This window comes from Megalobrama amblycephala, linkage group LG3 (assembly GCF_018812025.1).
Source record: "Megalobrama amblycephala isolate DHTTF-2021 linkage group LG3, ASM1881202v1, whole genome shotgun sequence".
In the NCBI taxonomy this organism is placed as follows: Eukaryota; Metazoa; Chordata; class Actinopteri; order Cypriniformes; family Xenocyprididae; genus Megalobrama; species Megalobrama amblycephala.
Genome location: NC_063046.1, coordinates 50,302,534 through 50,319,174, shown reverse-complemented (window position 1 = coordinate 50,319,174; position 16,641 = coordinate 50,302,534). Strand labels below are relative to the sequence as shown.

At 37.6% G+C, this 16,641-nt stretch overlaps 1 protein-coding gene across 5 annotated transcripts in view; it reads right to left on the bottom strand.

Annotated features, from left to right (window-relative positions):
- The window catches only part of LOC125265618 (meiosis 1 associated protein), a 31,432-nt gene extending 28,362 nt beyond the window's left edge, over positions 1–3,070 (bottom strand). For 2 of the 5 annotated variants that reach the window (XM_048185961.1, XM_048185965.1), the window contains exons 1-3: positions 2,937–3,070; positions 1,488–1,746; positions 1,176–1,358 (exon numbers count right to left, since the gene is read on the bottom strand). In XM_048185961.1, the coding sequence (XP_048041918.1) occupies positions 1,176–1,358; positions 1,488–1,739 (435 nt within the window). In that variant the 5' untranslated portion in view covers positions 1,740–1,746; positions 2,937–3,070. The other 3 variants (XM_048185962.1, XM_048185963.1, XM_048185964.1) reach the window with 3 other exon arrangements.
- Positions 3,071–16,641: the final 13,571 nt, after the last annotated feature.

Genomic DNA, 16,641 nt, shown 5'->3' with positions numbered 1-16,641 from the left:
CCCATTTTTTGTCAAAAAAAGTAGCGTGATATTGTGTGATGTTTCTCTGAATGTAACCAAATTCCTTAACATTCCACATAATACTGTCAAAGACTATAGAATAACACAAGACGTGTCACTCGTATTGTTTTGAATGGGAGAAAGTGAAACGCGCAATATGGCGGAATAAGTCCCGCCTTCTAAATAAGAGCCAATCGCCGACTGGTAAAGTTATCGCGTCACTGCAACGACCGTTAGAAGCACCAGTTTCTATAGAAACAGTCAGACTCGCACCTCCGAAATGAGGCACAAGAGACGCGCATTTAGGTCTGCGCATGCGCGTTAGTTTTTTGACATGATTCGAGCATTTGGAAAAAACATTTATGAGACAGTTGTTGTTAGATTTGATTGGTGATTACAAATTTGAAATTTAATCGAAAGCTTGGCAAACAGCTTTGGAGAATTTGATGTTTCCCCATTGAAAGAGATAGGAGTTGCGCTTGCATGCCCGAGAGGCGTTTCAAAGATGGCCGCCGAGTGAAATGACTTGTCTTAAAGGGACTTTGATACAGTAAAGCCAGGCATACATTTAACGACTAGCTAAAACATTCTAAGACTATTCTCAACACATAGCGATTGTTTCCTGCAACTGAAGAAGATTTAAATACTTACATATGGAATTTGAACACCGACTGCAATCGCCGACTGAACGCAACTGGCTCTGACTGGATGCGTTTGAGCGCGATCAGTCATAAGTATCAATTTACATTCATAATCGGCCTTACAATCGTTAAGTGTGTCCCCGGCTTTAATTTCATTTGTGTGACTGGATTCCACAATTCCGTCCGCATTTCTACATTGCGGTATATAGTCATTATTTTACTGTGTATTATATTAGTGTATTCATTAATTTTGCAATGACTGCAATGATTTTTTGAAATTCATTTTACAGTACAGACAGTACAATAATTGGTGCTACCACCATGCATTAATACTTTAACATTTTTATATATTTTTTCATGTTACAGTGCTAAAATCCTTCGTTTCTGCAAAATACCATTTTTTTCCTACTGATTTTTATGTTGTAATGTGACAAAATGTGATATTTAATAGGAAATTAAGTGCTTTGCCAAAATCATTTTCCTAACAAATACACAATTGAAAGCACTTCTAGTTTTAGCTGTGGAAATTCTAACCTCCACAAAGTTGCTGTTGAAGTCCCCATGAGCTGTATGGCACATGTATTGTTTAAACTGCTGCAGGCTGTCCAAAACTGCCTGTTTAAGGAGTGACCCCCGTTGCCGAACACAGCCCTCCTGAGGCAGAGAACGCAGCTCCTCTACACAGGACAGCAGACGTGTCAAATTGCCCTTAACTTGCTGGTGAAGAGAATGAGATGAAGGAATTGACAGGTTGGAAGACATTAAAGAAGAGATACTTCATTTTTTAGTCTATTAGTATCGCACCTAGTCAAACATGGATACAAATACAAATATACTCATCCTCACCACAAAGGGTAGGAGGCACTCCAGCTGTACACTGATGGCAAACACGCTAAGCAGTGGCAGACGAACAGGTCCTGCCAGACTACTGGCCAGAAAAAAGAAATCCTCCAAGGCCTGACACAGAACAGTGCATGTCTCTGACCACCACGGCGGTGATGCATCTACGATCAACACACGAGAAGGCTGTCTGGTAAAGGATGATGAACTGCATGCTTGGAGGATGGAGGAAGAGCAGGATCTGTTTCTGGCACTCATGGTTCTCCTACACAGGAACATGAATATGGATGTAATTATACTGAACTAAAATCAAATCTGGGAAAATCAAAGAAAAGGTACAAAAGGCATTTAATATTCATTCACTGATTGCCTAATTTACAACTTTTCCAGGTCAGTGATGAACAGTGTATGTGGGTGTTTTTTTGGTGATGAAATCACTAAATCTTTCCCCACACGCCTAGGTAGAAACCTAAATAAGAGCAGACTGTCTTTGTCCATCAAAACCAAGACCCACTTCCACTTGTAACAGCTGAGATTTCAAAATCGGATCAAGGAAGTGTTTGGAAATCCCTCACTAATTTCTCCATGTGGGAAAAAAAGAGTGACTGATACCCATAATGCAGTCACATTTCATACTGGAACACAAAATAAATACTTTAACGGAACAAAATGTCCTGTAATGTCACCACAATAACTTAATAGGGAACATTAGCCATAATAACAGTAAATATGAACTAAAATGTTCTTCTGAGAAAAGAAGAAAGACTGTGAAAAAAGAGACTCCTTGTAAGTTCTTTTTCCAAAGCTGTAAAACACAATGAGTGATATTGTTAACCATACCAGGGCAGATGGGGCAAATTGGTTAAATAAGGCAGCAGCTCTCTGCAATCTAAGGACTCATCAATGCTATCCCACTTGACAAGAGAGTTCTTTGAGCGCACTAATGCGGCGCCTCAGGCCTTTCCCGCCGCTTAAGCACGACTCAGGCGACAAAAGACACTTTGTCTGCTCTAAAAACAGCTCCACAGACTCGCTGCCCCGAGATGAGCAGCAGATAGTGCTGATGAGAAAGCTGAGGAAGTATGACGAAAGAGCAAAGCAGGTGTTACTTCAGTATTCATGTACAGTCACTACAAGTAAGTTACTGGTAAGATTCGGTGATACGGGCACTCTCCCGCTCTCTCTCTCTCGGTCCATGGATTTCAACAGGGGCTTCGTTTGTTTACAAGCACTGTGAAGTAACAAATACTATTTTAATTTAAATATATGTATATTTATTTATTTTTAAGGGCTGTATGTTACAAACATTTACCTGTCTTCACTAATGTGACCTAAATCTCGCGCCAGCTTGGTTAATTTTGACCGAATTTCAAAAACTTCTGCTCCAAAATATAGGCCTTGTTATTATTCTGACTCGTAGAGTGGTTAAATTGTCTACAAATACTTTATATTTACCTTCCACTTGTTACAGACTGCAGAATAACTAAATAACGAACGGCACGATATAATCCATTTTAACCGTTGGCTTTCCCTGAATCCCCTCCCCCGCCGCTCGCTCTCGCTCTCGCTCATAATGATATCGATTCGTGAACAAATCGTTCTATTGAGTCGGATCTTGTCAATGAATCAGTTTAATTGTGTTTATTGAATTGGTGCTATCGGTTCTCGAGTGAATCGTTATTTTGAATCGGTTCATTGCTATCAAGAACGCCACTAAAGGTGCAATATGTAAGAATTTTGCAGTAAAATATCCAAAAACCACTAGGTCAGTGTTATATATTTTGTTCACTTGAGTACTTACAATATCCCAAATGTTTCCAACTATTTGTAAATCGTGAGAAAATTGCAATTTTAACCAAGGCTCCAGGACGTGTGAGGAGTCGCCTGTCAATTGCATTGTACCACGTTACCCTCGGTTTCCGGTTTTATTTTGTAGAAACCATGGAAACACCAAAGACGCTTTAAAATGTTACATGTTTTAATAGACAAGGGAACAACTGCTTTGATATATGTATAGACAGAAAACGAATTATTGTTATATAGCTCAACACGTTTAGTCTGATTGTTTATAATTAATCAAATTTTCTTTTTCTTTTTTTTGCGAGTACAATTCTTTACCATGCCTCAGAGAAAAACACTACTTTGTCAAGTAGCTAACATATCATAATCAGATGCAGCTTTATTTTTAGTAACAGTAATACAGACTTTTCTCCATCATACGTTTTAAAATTAATTACATGCCATTTATCAACACAAGCCATCCAGCATTTAATATGATATTCTAAAATCAATCTAGTTTACTGCAGTGTGCAACAAGTGTCTCACAGCAGCCGCCGAGTGAATGCATAGAGTAACGTTATAACATTTTCGACACTCTCAAATATATCTAATAATAAACAGAGCTGCGTTACCTCATTCTCATGACCGGAAAAACGGAAGCGGCGCCGGCGACTGTGTCATAATAAAAGTTCCGCTGCTCATGAGGCGTGTGTTGCGCAATCGCTCCAGCGGCCTCGTTCAGCTCCCTCAACACTCAGTCCTGCTCTGCTTCATACTACAATGACATTAATAATCGCACCCATGAACATGATTTCTTCCCAAGTCCTATCCCTATTCTTTTGCACTGTCCGTTGAGGTGAAGACCACATGTCCCAAGATTCCACACTCAAACTTGGCGTCATCAAACTACGCCTTTGTTTTGAATTGGCCTCTAGCGAACTCTAGCGGACAGAATTCTTACATACTGCACCTTTAATATAATATAATATAATATAATAATTAGCAGAAAAGTGGACAAAGCTTATATCCATCAATCCCTTGCTTTTTAAATTTACTTAAGAAACTTTAAAAATTCACATCACTATTCCCCAGGTGCAGTTTCACAACTTCCATGTAATTGGGATAGTCAAATTATGAAATCTAATCTGTGATGTTCAGTTTTCTGCATGAATAAAATCAGTGATTTGCACAGGGATGGTTGCAGACTCACTTACTGAAGCCTTAAGAGGCTTTAGCTGAAGGCTGTGTTGTGAAATCAGTACTGACACATGGAGACACATCACCTCTTCGTTATAGGCAGGAATCAGCGTGAAACTCCCACATCTGTTCATTGGAGATAAGGGAAAGCAGGCAGAGGCTTCAATCCCAGTAGTGACGTTGTTGCAGAAATTGGCAAAACGGAAATCCAAGCTTTGGAATGCTTGGGGGACATCTCATCTCAAAACAGTGTGTGTCTACAAGTTAAGAAGGAAATGGGAACACAAGTCTTTAAAGATGGAGTTTGTTTAGATGTTTTGCACTCTGGGACTTACTTTGCCACTGTAACGTGAGCAATTACCAGAAACAATTTAACATCTCACCAAGCATTCCAGACGCCTCTCTTTAAATCCCACCAGAGCCGAACTCACGTTCCAATGGCTTTAACCAATGTTTTTTTTTTTTTTTTCATATAGCCTACAAGCACCTATCTCACATTCAGATGAACATCCTCTTGGGTCAACAGTGTTTCCAGAGAACTCAATGACTACTCACCTCAACGTGACGATTACAAAGTCTGAACCTGTTTACAACACATCAGAATAAAAGCTTGACCCATGTTATTTCCAGTGATTTCTTATGCATTATTATTTCAGAGCAGGGGATTACAACATCACGCTCAGAAGTTAAAATTTTTTTTTAATTTTGATCCAATATGCAATTAATCTTTTTATGCCAATTCAAAATTTAATTGTTATGTTTGGTAGAGTGGAAGGTGATATTATCCATACTGTCAATCATTGTTAAATATGCACAAGAAGCATGGTAAAAGTGAAACCATACAATGAAAAACTATTATGGTTTTTAAGTATAAGTCGCAAGTAGTTACTCTTTTCTTACCTTTTTAGTAAGTCCACGACTCTGTAGTACCCCAGAAATTGTCATGTTAGCATAAAATAGTCTCACTATAAAGATATTTTTAAACAATAAGATACTTATTCACCATCTTGGCAGCCCTATTATGCATTATTAGACTAAAGGGCTCATATAAAACATTATTTGTTAAACTGTTTCTTTCAAGTTACTTTAGAGGGGAGAATTATTTTGCATAACCTTTATTACCTTCTCCATTTTCAAATGATCAAGGTTTGATTAGCTCTTTCTCTGTACTCACAAGTTTCTTAATTTGAAATCTGTTCAGCCATGAACTCAATCACTAGATTCACATTAAAAAAATTCTTGCCCCAGGATTAGGTAAATGCTTTTTGTTCTCATGTTGATGTATAGAGAATAAAAGGTTGATCCCCACTAAGCAGTATTAAAGTCTCCCTTCAGAACAGAGGTGGGGGATTTGAGTTACATGACTCGAGTTGCACATTTAAGGACTTGTGACTAGAATTACATTCTAGAATTTTGGTCAAATACAGGCTATTTTCACTGTATAAAACATACAATACTTTTCAAATGGTTATTCATATATGTAAATATGCACTATGTTAATGACAAGGCAATGTAGCTGTTGTGAAAAAAAAAAAAAAAAAACTACCAGTCACAACAGCAATTGTTCTCCCCTTCAACATGTTTAAAGTTTATGGCCCACCCAACTCGAGAACTTGGGTATAAAAATTATCCCTGAGCTTCCAAGTGGTAAATATGACTTTAGAGGGCCTTCGTGTCCAATTTTAACTAGGAAATTAAGGTAATTCCGATAGCACGTCAAGGCAGCATAAACACTTTGAAAGTAGCGTATTCATAAAAGGAAATTTGCTGTATGAACAATTTGCAAAGCCAGGATATCGGACACGACCATCATAACCTCGAACTTCATTCAGGAAAGATATGTAAGCTAACCTGTTTGTTATAATTTATTTGACTAATGTCTAGAGAGAATAATGTGCAAAGCATACTTTATATAAAATTATGTTTTCAAATGTATTTTAAGACTGCCAATAGATTAAAATTATTATTAAAGGCTAAAAAAATGCCCCTGGACATCAGTTTAAGGGAGCAAATATCGGGCCTTAATGGGAAAGTTAATTTCTGTCACTGCCCTGCAGGTGATATTTCATAGAACATATTTAAGGTGTACTGTTTTATGGACGTTTACATGACACTGTAAGGGAAAACTTTTAATGCATTTTGGCTATTCATTTACACAACAATGGCGGCCTGAAAACACAAACTTTTGAAAACGGGTTTCAAAGTTTTCTCAGTGTAAACCACCAAAATGTACATTTGAGAAAACATCGTACGCATGCAAATTACAGGTGCTGGTCATATAATTAGAATATCATCAAAAAGTTGATTTATTTCACTAATTCCATTCAAAAAGTGAAACTTGTATATTATATTCATTCATTACAACAGAATAATATATTTCAAATGTTTATTTCTTTTAATTTTGATGATTATAACTGACAACTGAGGAAAATCCCAAATTCAGTATCTCAGAAAATTAGAATATTATTTAAGACCAATACAAAGAAAGGATTTTTAGAAATCTTGGCCTACTGAAAAGTATGAACATGAAAAGTATGAGCATGTACAGCACTCAATACTTAGTTGGGGCTCCTTTTGCCTGAATTACTGCAGCAATGCGGCATGGCATGGAGTCGATCAGTCTGTGGCACTGCTCAGGTGTTATGAGAGCCCAGGTTGCTCTGATAGTGGCCTTCAGCTCTTCTGCACTGTTGGGTCTGGCATATCGCATCTTCCTCTTCACAATACCCCATAGATTTTCTATGGGGTTAAGGTCAGGCGAGTTTGCTGGCCAATTAAGAACAGGGATACCTTGATCCTTAAACCAGGTACTGGTAGCTTTGGCACTGTGTGCAGGTGCCAAGTCCTGTTGGAAAATCAAATCTGCATCTCCATAAAGTTGGTCAGCAGCAGGAAGCATGAAGTGCTCTAAAACTTACTGGTATACAGCTGCGTTGACCTTAGACCTCAGAAAACACAGTGGACCAACACCAACAGATGACATGGCACCCCAAACCATCACTGACTGTGGAAACTTTACACTGGACCTCAAGCAATGTGGACTGTGTGCCTCTCCTCTCTTCCTCCAGACTCTGGGACCCTGATTTCCAAAGGAAATGCAAAATTTACTTTCATCAGAGAACATAACTTTGGACCACTCAGCAGCAGTCCAGTCTTTAGCCCAAGCGAGACGCTTCTGACGCTGTCTGTTGTTCAAGAGTGGCTTGACACAAGGAATGCGACAGCTGAAACCCATGTCTTGCATACATCTGTGCGTAGTGGTTCTTGAAGCACTGACTCCAGCTGCAGTTCACTCTTTGTGAATCTCCCCCACATTTTTGAATGGGTTTTGTTTCACAATCCTCTCCAGCGTGCGGTTATCCCTATTGCTTGTACACTTTTTTCTACCACATCTTTTCCTTCCCTTCGCCTCTCTATTAATGTGCTTGGACACAGAGCTCTGTGAACAGCCAGCCTCTTTTGCAATGACCTTTTGTGTCTTGCCCTCCTTGTGCAAGGTGTCAATGGTCGTCTTTTGGACAACTGTCAAGTCAGCAGTCTTCCCCATGATTGTGTAGCCTACAGAACTAGACTGAGAGACCATTTAAAGGCCTTTGCAGGTGTTTTGAGTTAATTAGCTGATTAGAGTGTGGCACCAGGTGTCTTCAACATTGAACCTTTTCACAATATTCTAATTTTCTGAGATACTGAATTTGGGATTTTCCTTAGTTGTCAGTTATAATCATCAAAATTAAAAGAAATAAACATTTGAAATATATCAGTCTGTGTGTAATGAATGAATATCATATACAAGTTTCACTTTTTGAATGGAATTAGTGAAATAAATCAACTTTTTGATGATATTCTAACTATATGACCAGCACCTGTACGTGTTCAGTCTATAGGCGCGTAGTGTTTCTTTGCAAAGTGACATCGCCAACTACTGGTCTGGCATGCATAATACAGAGTTTTTAGTAGTTTCTGCAGATCCGCGTGAACAAGGATCATTTTGACAACATTGCTTTTAGTACATTGTCGAGTAAATGTACCCTTAGTTTGTTTCACCTTGTTTCCTTTTTCCTTTGTTCCTCATGTTCCTGTTGTTTCTGTAGCAACAAATTGTGTTCACTTGTGTCTCTAATATTGTACATGTTCAATGCCTTTTTTTTCTTTTCTTTTTTTTTTAGCATGAAATTGACCTTTATTTTTTGCACTTTTAATTTTTTCCTGCGCAAGCCAGGTAACTGCCACTGGGATGAGTAATGGTTTCATTATAGATTAGAATAAAAATACATTATAGACCTCCTCTGACTAAGGAAGCAAAGCAGATGAAATGACTTCCATTTTAGTATATCCTAGCCAAAAAATGTTTAGACTGTGTGGTGTGTCTTTTTATGGCGTTAAATCACATGACTCAAGTGAAAGTTTTGCTGTCTGCCTTTTTTGTGTTTCCTTTTTTTGCTGAGCTGTTTGTTCTCGGTTACATAAGAATGCATGCAATGTATGGCTGTTAAAATTTAAAATAAGATGTCATATAAAGCATCAGAGATGATATCACTAGTGGTATAGCTTGCTTGATGGGGTCATCATGCATTTTCAGGATCCTAACTGAGTCCTGTCTCCCCACTCAGTCATGAACGTATCGCTTCAGTACAAGATTTACTGTTCTTTGACCTCATTTTCTAGCCCACTGGATGGCCTTCTGGGTGATTGCATCAGCTCCAGATTGAGTCTCTCTTTGACAAGGTCATGGCCTTACCAAAGATGTGTCATCTGGGTACAGGTGTCTGGGGTGGATTTACAGTACTTTTGGCATATTTTGTTATCTTAGATTAAAAACAGGGCATAGATATTTTGGATCATAAACGGTATGCGGTGTGTGCAGCACTTTATACTTTGTCAATGATTTCTGTGTAAAAATTATATATTAAGAAACAGTGTTTTACATTTTACTTTAACTATCAGTTATGTAGTTGTGGTGCCTGTTTTTTTCTGAACACATGGAATACTGCATGCAGATTTGCATTAAAAATATATGTTAGACAGTTATGTTGCTGCCATTGAATGGCTCTCTACAGAGTGAAAGGAAGCGCTAACAGGGATGCTAGACAGCTAAAGGGGTTCCCCTCATTATCCTATTCATGAGTCCGTCGCATGCTGCTTGATTATGTTGTAAGAGAATGGAGGTGAGAAGGCAGAACCGAAAGGAAAATGGAAAATCTTCACACCTCTTCCAATAATAATAATAATAAAAAGTACTTCTGTATGACAAAAGCTTTTGAGGTTTGTATTTTTATATATAGTCTAAATGGAAAAGAAATGTAAATACAGTGCTCAGATTTTATCCCAAAATTGCAGTGTTCAGTGGTTTTCCTTTGTGTTTCTTTTTCAGGCTCTCTGTTCACTCCCCTCAGAAATCATCAAGTGCCTTTGAGAATCAAGGGTCTTCACAATTGCAATTGGTGCAAGTATTTTTTTTTTAAACCTAATCCAGTCCTGTTGTCATGGAAATGGTCCTCTCAAATAGCTTTTAAAAAGTCTTGCATGAAAGATGATTTTGAGGGGGTTGGATTTGAGTCGTAATCTTCTCACACATAAAAAAAAAAAATGACGGTGAGAAAGGGTGGAAAACTGACTGACGATTGGTGCTTTATTTTTAAAATTCTGAATTTTTATGTTCTCACTCAGAATATAAAAGCCTATTTTCCCCCCAAAAGTGTTTAATTTAGTGAAATGGCACTTGAGCTCTAAAATGTCATTCTGAAATATGGTACTTTTAAAATGATAATCACTTGAATTCTCATGAGATTTTTTTTTTTAGACTATAGAAATATCATATCTACATTTGAGGGACAATAGCTTTAAATACTACACTTGCTTGGGAGAGGGAACTTTCTTTCTCTATAAGTGAGGAAGAATGGGGTAATATTTGGAAATCCAAATCCATTTCAGTATGCAATCGTGTCAAGGTGATACAATTTAAAATTGTACACAGAATGCATATTTCACCAAACCATAGACATGCATTTAAAGGGTTAGTTCACCCAAAAATGAAAATTCTGTCATTTATTACTCACCCTCATGCCATTCCACAGCCGTAAGACCTTCGTTAATCTTCAGAACACAAATTAAGATATTTTAGTTGAAATCCGATGGCTCCGTGAGGCCTCCATAGGGAGCAATGGACACTTCCTCTCTCAAGATCCATAAAGGTACTAAAATATATTTAAATCAGTTCATGTGAGTACAGTGGTTAAATATTAATATTATAAAGCGACAAGAATATTTTTGGTGCGCCAAAAAAAACAAAATAACTACTTATTTAGTGATGGCCGATTTCAAAACACTGCTTCAGGAAGCATTGGAGCACAAATTAATCTGTGTATCGAATCTGCTGTTCGGAGCGCCAAAGTCATGTGAAAGTCAGCCATTGGCAGTTTGACACGCGATCTGAATCATGATTCGACACAAGATTCATTATGCTCCGATGCTTCATGAAGCAGTGTTTTGAAATCGGCCATCACTAAATAAGTCGTTATTTTGTTTTTTTGGCGCTCCAAAAATATTCTTGTCGCTTTATAATATTAATATTGAACCACTGTACTCACATCAACCGATTTAAATATGTTTTTAGTACATTAGTACGTTTAGTACATTTTAGTACGTTTCTTTCATCTTCTTCTTCAATGATTATGGTTTCTATTCATGTGTGTTTTTTTAAGTTGAAAAATGTTCAATACTACATTTAAAAAAAAAAAAAAAAAAGAAATATATCTTTTGTGAATTGCCAGACTGTTTGATTTCACAAAGCAAAAACAAACAAACAAAAAGTTTTATATATATATATATATAATGGTATATATAATTTCTTTATAACATCCTCTCTAGTGTTCCACAGAAGAAAGATCAAGTTTAGACAAAAAAAGGAGAGCAAATGATTTTGTTTTTGGATGAACTATCTATTTACTATTTACTACTATTTCCTTGATCTCACTGATGCCTTTGAACTTCCACTATCATTACATGAAATTGTGGAAAAATCAGTCGAAGGGTATGTGATTTTTTTTTTTTTTTTTTTTTTTTCCACAGCTGTTTTTCTGGTAACCTGTTTTTTTTTTAAACAGGCCCAAACCAGTCACAACATGGAACATGACCCCTGTGGACAGGAAGTGACATGGTTGACACAGGAATTGTGCTAGTCATTGCTCATGACGTAGACTGATGTTTTTGTTTTTATTCACTGAAATATATTGTTCATTTTTCCTCTTAAGAGAAAAACAGAATTGCATCATCAGTTCAGTGGTTTATAATGTGCTTTGCTTATCTTAACTTTCGTTCTGGTTAAAAGCAACCATCCAACAGCTCTGGGGTGCAATGGTTGAATCACTTTGCAAAAAGTGTTCCTTTAATGTTCTCTATAATTCACAGCCTTATCTGTCATGTCTCCTGAGGACTCTACCAGCCTGTCTCAAGAGATGATAAGAAAATGTTGGCTGGGGAACCTGACCTCTGAAGTCCTTCTTTTGTTCAAACTGTGTTCCTGATTGAAGTATGGAGAATGAAAGCAGCAGGGCATGGCTAATGACTAATTTCTTTACTGAAATAGGGCATGACATGTGTTGAATGCACTGCAGGTACAAAACACAATGCAAAGCACATTTGAAACGGACATTATGCAAACTAGAGATATGGAATGTTTTCCAAAAATTCTAAGTTCCTATTACATGAGTAGTTCTGTCTGTGAATGAAAAAAGAAATCTGTGTGTGTGTGTGTGTGCGTGCGCGTGTTTTTGTGACATATCAGGACACAAATTTATATAATGACATGGGAATTACATACTGTATATTACAAGGAGAGGGTGACTTATCAGGACATTACCCCATGTCCTCATTTTTCAAAAGGCTTATAAATCATACAGAATTAGTTTTTTTGAGAAAGTAAAAATGTGCACAGTTTCCTTGGTTTAGGTGTAGGGTTGGTGTAGGGCGATAGAAAATACGGTTTGTACAGTATAAAAACCATTACGCCTATGGAATGTCCCCACAATTCATAAAAACAAATGTGTGTGTGTGTCTGTGTTTCTCTGTCTGGCTTTCTTGTCCCCCACGCTATTTTTAAAGAGCAAGGCACTAGTCTCAGCGCTGGTTTCCTCAGTTACAGTCACTGTTGCTTGAGGTACAGGAAGCAGGTATCGGAGATGTACAGACTTAGGTCAGGAAGAACAGGAACAGGATGTAAAGTCCTCAAAGATGGACTTTTCCCTCTGTGAAAACAGTGGAAAGAACCGATACTGTACTGCTAGGAACACTAAATGTGCCAAACTAGCACTAGAAGGTTACAGGCCAGTGGACTTAATGTGCTTTGTGTAAGATCATCATGAACAGTTTTATGGCAGGAAACTAATTAAGCTAAATAATATTAAAGGCACAGTATGTGAAATTTTCGCCGCTAGATGTCGCCTATTCAAAACAAAGGCATAGCCTGATGACGCCAAGTTTGAGCGTGGAATCTTGGGAGATGTCGTCAAACACCTTACAGCCGGTGGAAAAGAATCGGGATGGGACTCGGGCAGAAATCATGTTCATGGATGAGATTATTAACGTTACTGTAGTATGAAGCAGAGCAGGGCGAGTGCTGTTGGAGCTGAGCGATTGCTAATGAGAGACGAGCAGTAGAGCTCTTATTATGCCATAGTCACCACTTCCTCTTCTTCTGGTCAAGCGTATGAGGTAACACAGAGCTGATTAATCATATTAGATACATTTGAGTGGGTTGCTGCCGAGAGAATGCTGTGAGACACTGTTGCACACTGCAGTAAGCTAGATCGATTTTAGAATATCATATTAAAGGTGCCCTAGATTCAAAATTTGAATCCATTGCTTTCTCTTTCTTATGTAAATCTCATTTGTTTAAAAGACTTCCGGAAAACACGCGGATCTCAACATAACAACGACTGTTATGTAACAGTCGGGGTGTACGCCCCAATATTTGCATATGCCAGCCCATGTTCCCAACATTATGAAAGGCATTAGACAAGGGCAGCCAGTAATGTCTGGATCTGCACAGGTGAATCAACAGACTAGGTAAGCAAGAACAACAGCGAAAACGGCAGATGGAGCAATAATAACTGACATGATCCATGATAGCATGATATTTTTAGTGATATTTGTAAATTGTCTATCTAAATGTTTCGTTAGCATGTTGCTAATGTACTGTTAAATGAGGTTAAAGTTACCATCGTTTCTTACTGAATTCACGGAGACAAGAGCCGTCGCTATTTTCATTTTTAAACACTTGCAGTCTGTATAATTCATAAACACAACTTCATTCTTTATAAATCTCTCCAGCAGTGTAGCATTAGCCGTTAGCCATGGAGCACAGCCTCAAACTCATAGAGAATCAAATATAAACATCAAAATAAATACTTTACTCACATAATTCGAAGCATGCATACAGCATGCATGAAGAACATCTTGTAAAGATCCATTTGAGGGTTATATTAGCTGTGTGAACTTTGTAAATGTGCTGTAATATAATCGAGAGCTCGTGTGGCAGGGAGCACGTGAATTAAAGGGGCGGCGCGCTGAAAAAATCAGTGCATAGTTAATGATGCCCCAAAATAGGCAGTTAAAAAAATTAATTTAAAAAAATCTATGGGGTATTTTGAGCTGAAACTTCACAGACACATTCAGGGGACACCTTAGACTTATATTTCATCTTGTGAAAAAGCATTCTTGGGCACCTTTAAATGCTGGATGGCTTGTGTTGATAAATGGCATGTAATTAATTTTAAAACGTATGATGGAGAAAAGTCTGTATTACTGTTACTAAAAATAAAGCTGCATCTGATAAATAAGACTAAACGTGTTGAGCTATATAACAATAATTAGTTTTCTGTCTATAAATGTAACCAAACAGTTGTTCCTTGTCTAATAAAACATGTAAATATATTAGTGTCTTGGTGTTTCCATGGTTTCTAATAAAACCGGAAATTGAGGGTAAAGCGGGTATGAACGTCACTGATAGACAAAGCACGGACAGTCGGACACGTCGACATCCTGGTTAAAAATTGCTTATTTCTCTGAATTTAAACATTCTTGGAAACATTTGGGATAATTCACGTACACAAGTCAATAAAATATATAACACTTCTAGTGGTTTTTGGATAGTTTCATCCAAAAATTATACTTATTGTGGCTTTAAGGCTTTAAGGCACTGACGGGTGATATTCAGTGACTGATGAAGAAGTGTTCACTGCACTTCTGTCAGGCTTAAAATATGCACATTATGATGGATAAATTATGAAAGCACACTTTTTAAAAAGATTTTTAAAAAGTAGTAAAAACATTGTTAAACAGTAGATTGACTGCAGTGGTTCAACCTTAATTTTATGAAGTGACGAGAATAAAAACAAAACAAAAAATAACGACTTTATTCCTCAATCTCTTCTCTTCCCTGTCATTATCCTTAAAGGTCCCATTTTTCATGTTTTTTTGAAGCTTTGATTGTGTTTATAGTGTGCAATATAACGTGTTCATGTTTCGCGTGTAAAAAAAACACAGTATTTTTCACATAATCTGTATACCGCTGTTTCCACTGTCATAAAAACGGGCTGATGACTTCCTTGCTCTATGAAGTCCCTCCTTCAGAAATACGTAACGAGTTCTGATTGTGCCAGCGGTTCCTGTGTTGTGATTCGACAGCTCTGAGCGCATCTTGCCCGGAAAGGTCACACCTCTTACCATAACGTGGAGATGCACGCGCTCAGTGTTATTGTAAACATGTCTTTAATTTTACCCTATCAATTTGAGCCGGAATCAGACCCGGTGATTGGACTGCGGGATGAAAATAACAGCGTTTCGACGACATGGCGACAAACACACTCTACAAACGCAACTCTTGTGTATTCCTGTGGGCGGAGGTTAGTCAAAAAACTGTTTTAGTGACGTCATTAAAGAAGGAAGTAGAGGGATGTAGTCCAAACTGGCCGTTCGATGTAGGCGACTTCTGTTAAATAAAATATCTCGCTTGGCATTGAGCTTTGAGCTTTAAAATTTTACAGATTTTATTTATACTCTAACAACAACATTACACACTAACTAAAGTTTGAAACATGGGATCACGAAGAACGGGACCTTTAAGCAGTTGACGCTGTAAGCATAGTGAAGGCTTCCGTGTTTACGTACGAATGCCGGCTCAGTATTGGCCAAAGCTGATCACGTGAGCAGCACGACGCATACATGTGATGCTGATGCAGCAGCCGGCCAATAATGAGTCTGCGTTCTGATGTAGAGCCTGGAAGCGCTGAACGTGAACAACGTATGAGAATAACACAGAAGAGAAGATATTGTTGAATAAAGTAATTATTTTTGTTTTGTTTTTGCGCACAAAAAGTATTCTCGTCACGTCATAAAATTAAGGTTGAACCACTGCAGTCATGTTGACTGTTTTAATGGTGTCTTTAGTAACTTTCTGGACCTTGAAAGTGTTGATTATATTGCTGTCTATATGGACGAGACGTATACCTCTCGGATTTCATCAAAAATATCTTAATTTGTGTTCTGAAGATGAACGAACGACTTACGGGTGTGGAACGACATGAGGGTGAGTAATTAATGACAGAATTTTCATTTTTGGGTGAACTAACCCTTTAAGGATAATAGCGTACCTTTGCTATAATCTATTGCTTGTAGTGCTGAAGATGATCTTTAGTTTAATTTTTTATTTCTTTTTAAAATGCAGATATCAGCAGATAACCAATATGGTGTAAATATAATGTGCAGCCCTACATTTTTTTGCTTGGTGTTAGATTTTCTTTCTCGTAGAAATGTTGTTAATTGATGTTATGAAAGACCAACTCTTAATCGCCATTCCCATGGTATGTTTTCTTGGTATCTTATATAGTCAAAACTGACTGTAAAAGACTCATAATTAGCCTTGTGCTTCAGGCAAACAACTATTTCCACAGAAAACAGATGGGCCTCTGTGCTCTGGATTATTGAAAAAATAGTCATGCCTGGCAAACTTAGAAATTTTTTTGTTTATGGAAATGAACTTAAAAGCATGAAAGAATGACAAACTTTAGAAGTTATGCCCTCACTCCTGTCACTCTGCACTCACAGAAATGAAATGGCAGAGAGAGAGAGAGAGAGAGACTGCCAACTGGTACTAAGGATTCTAATGCAGTGTCACATCGCACCGTTC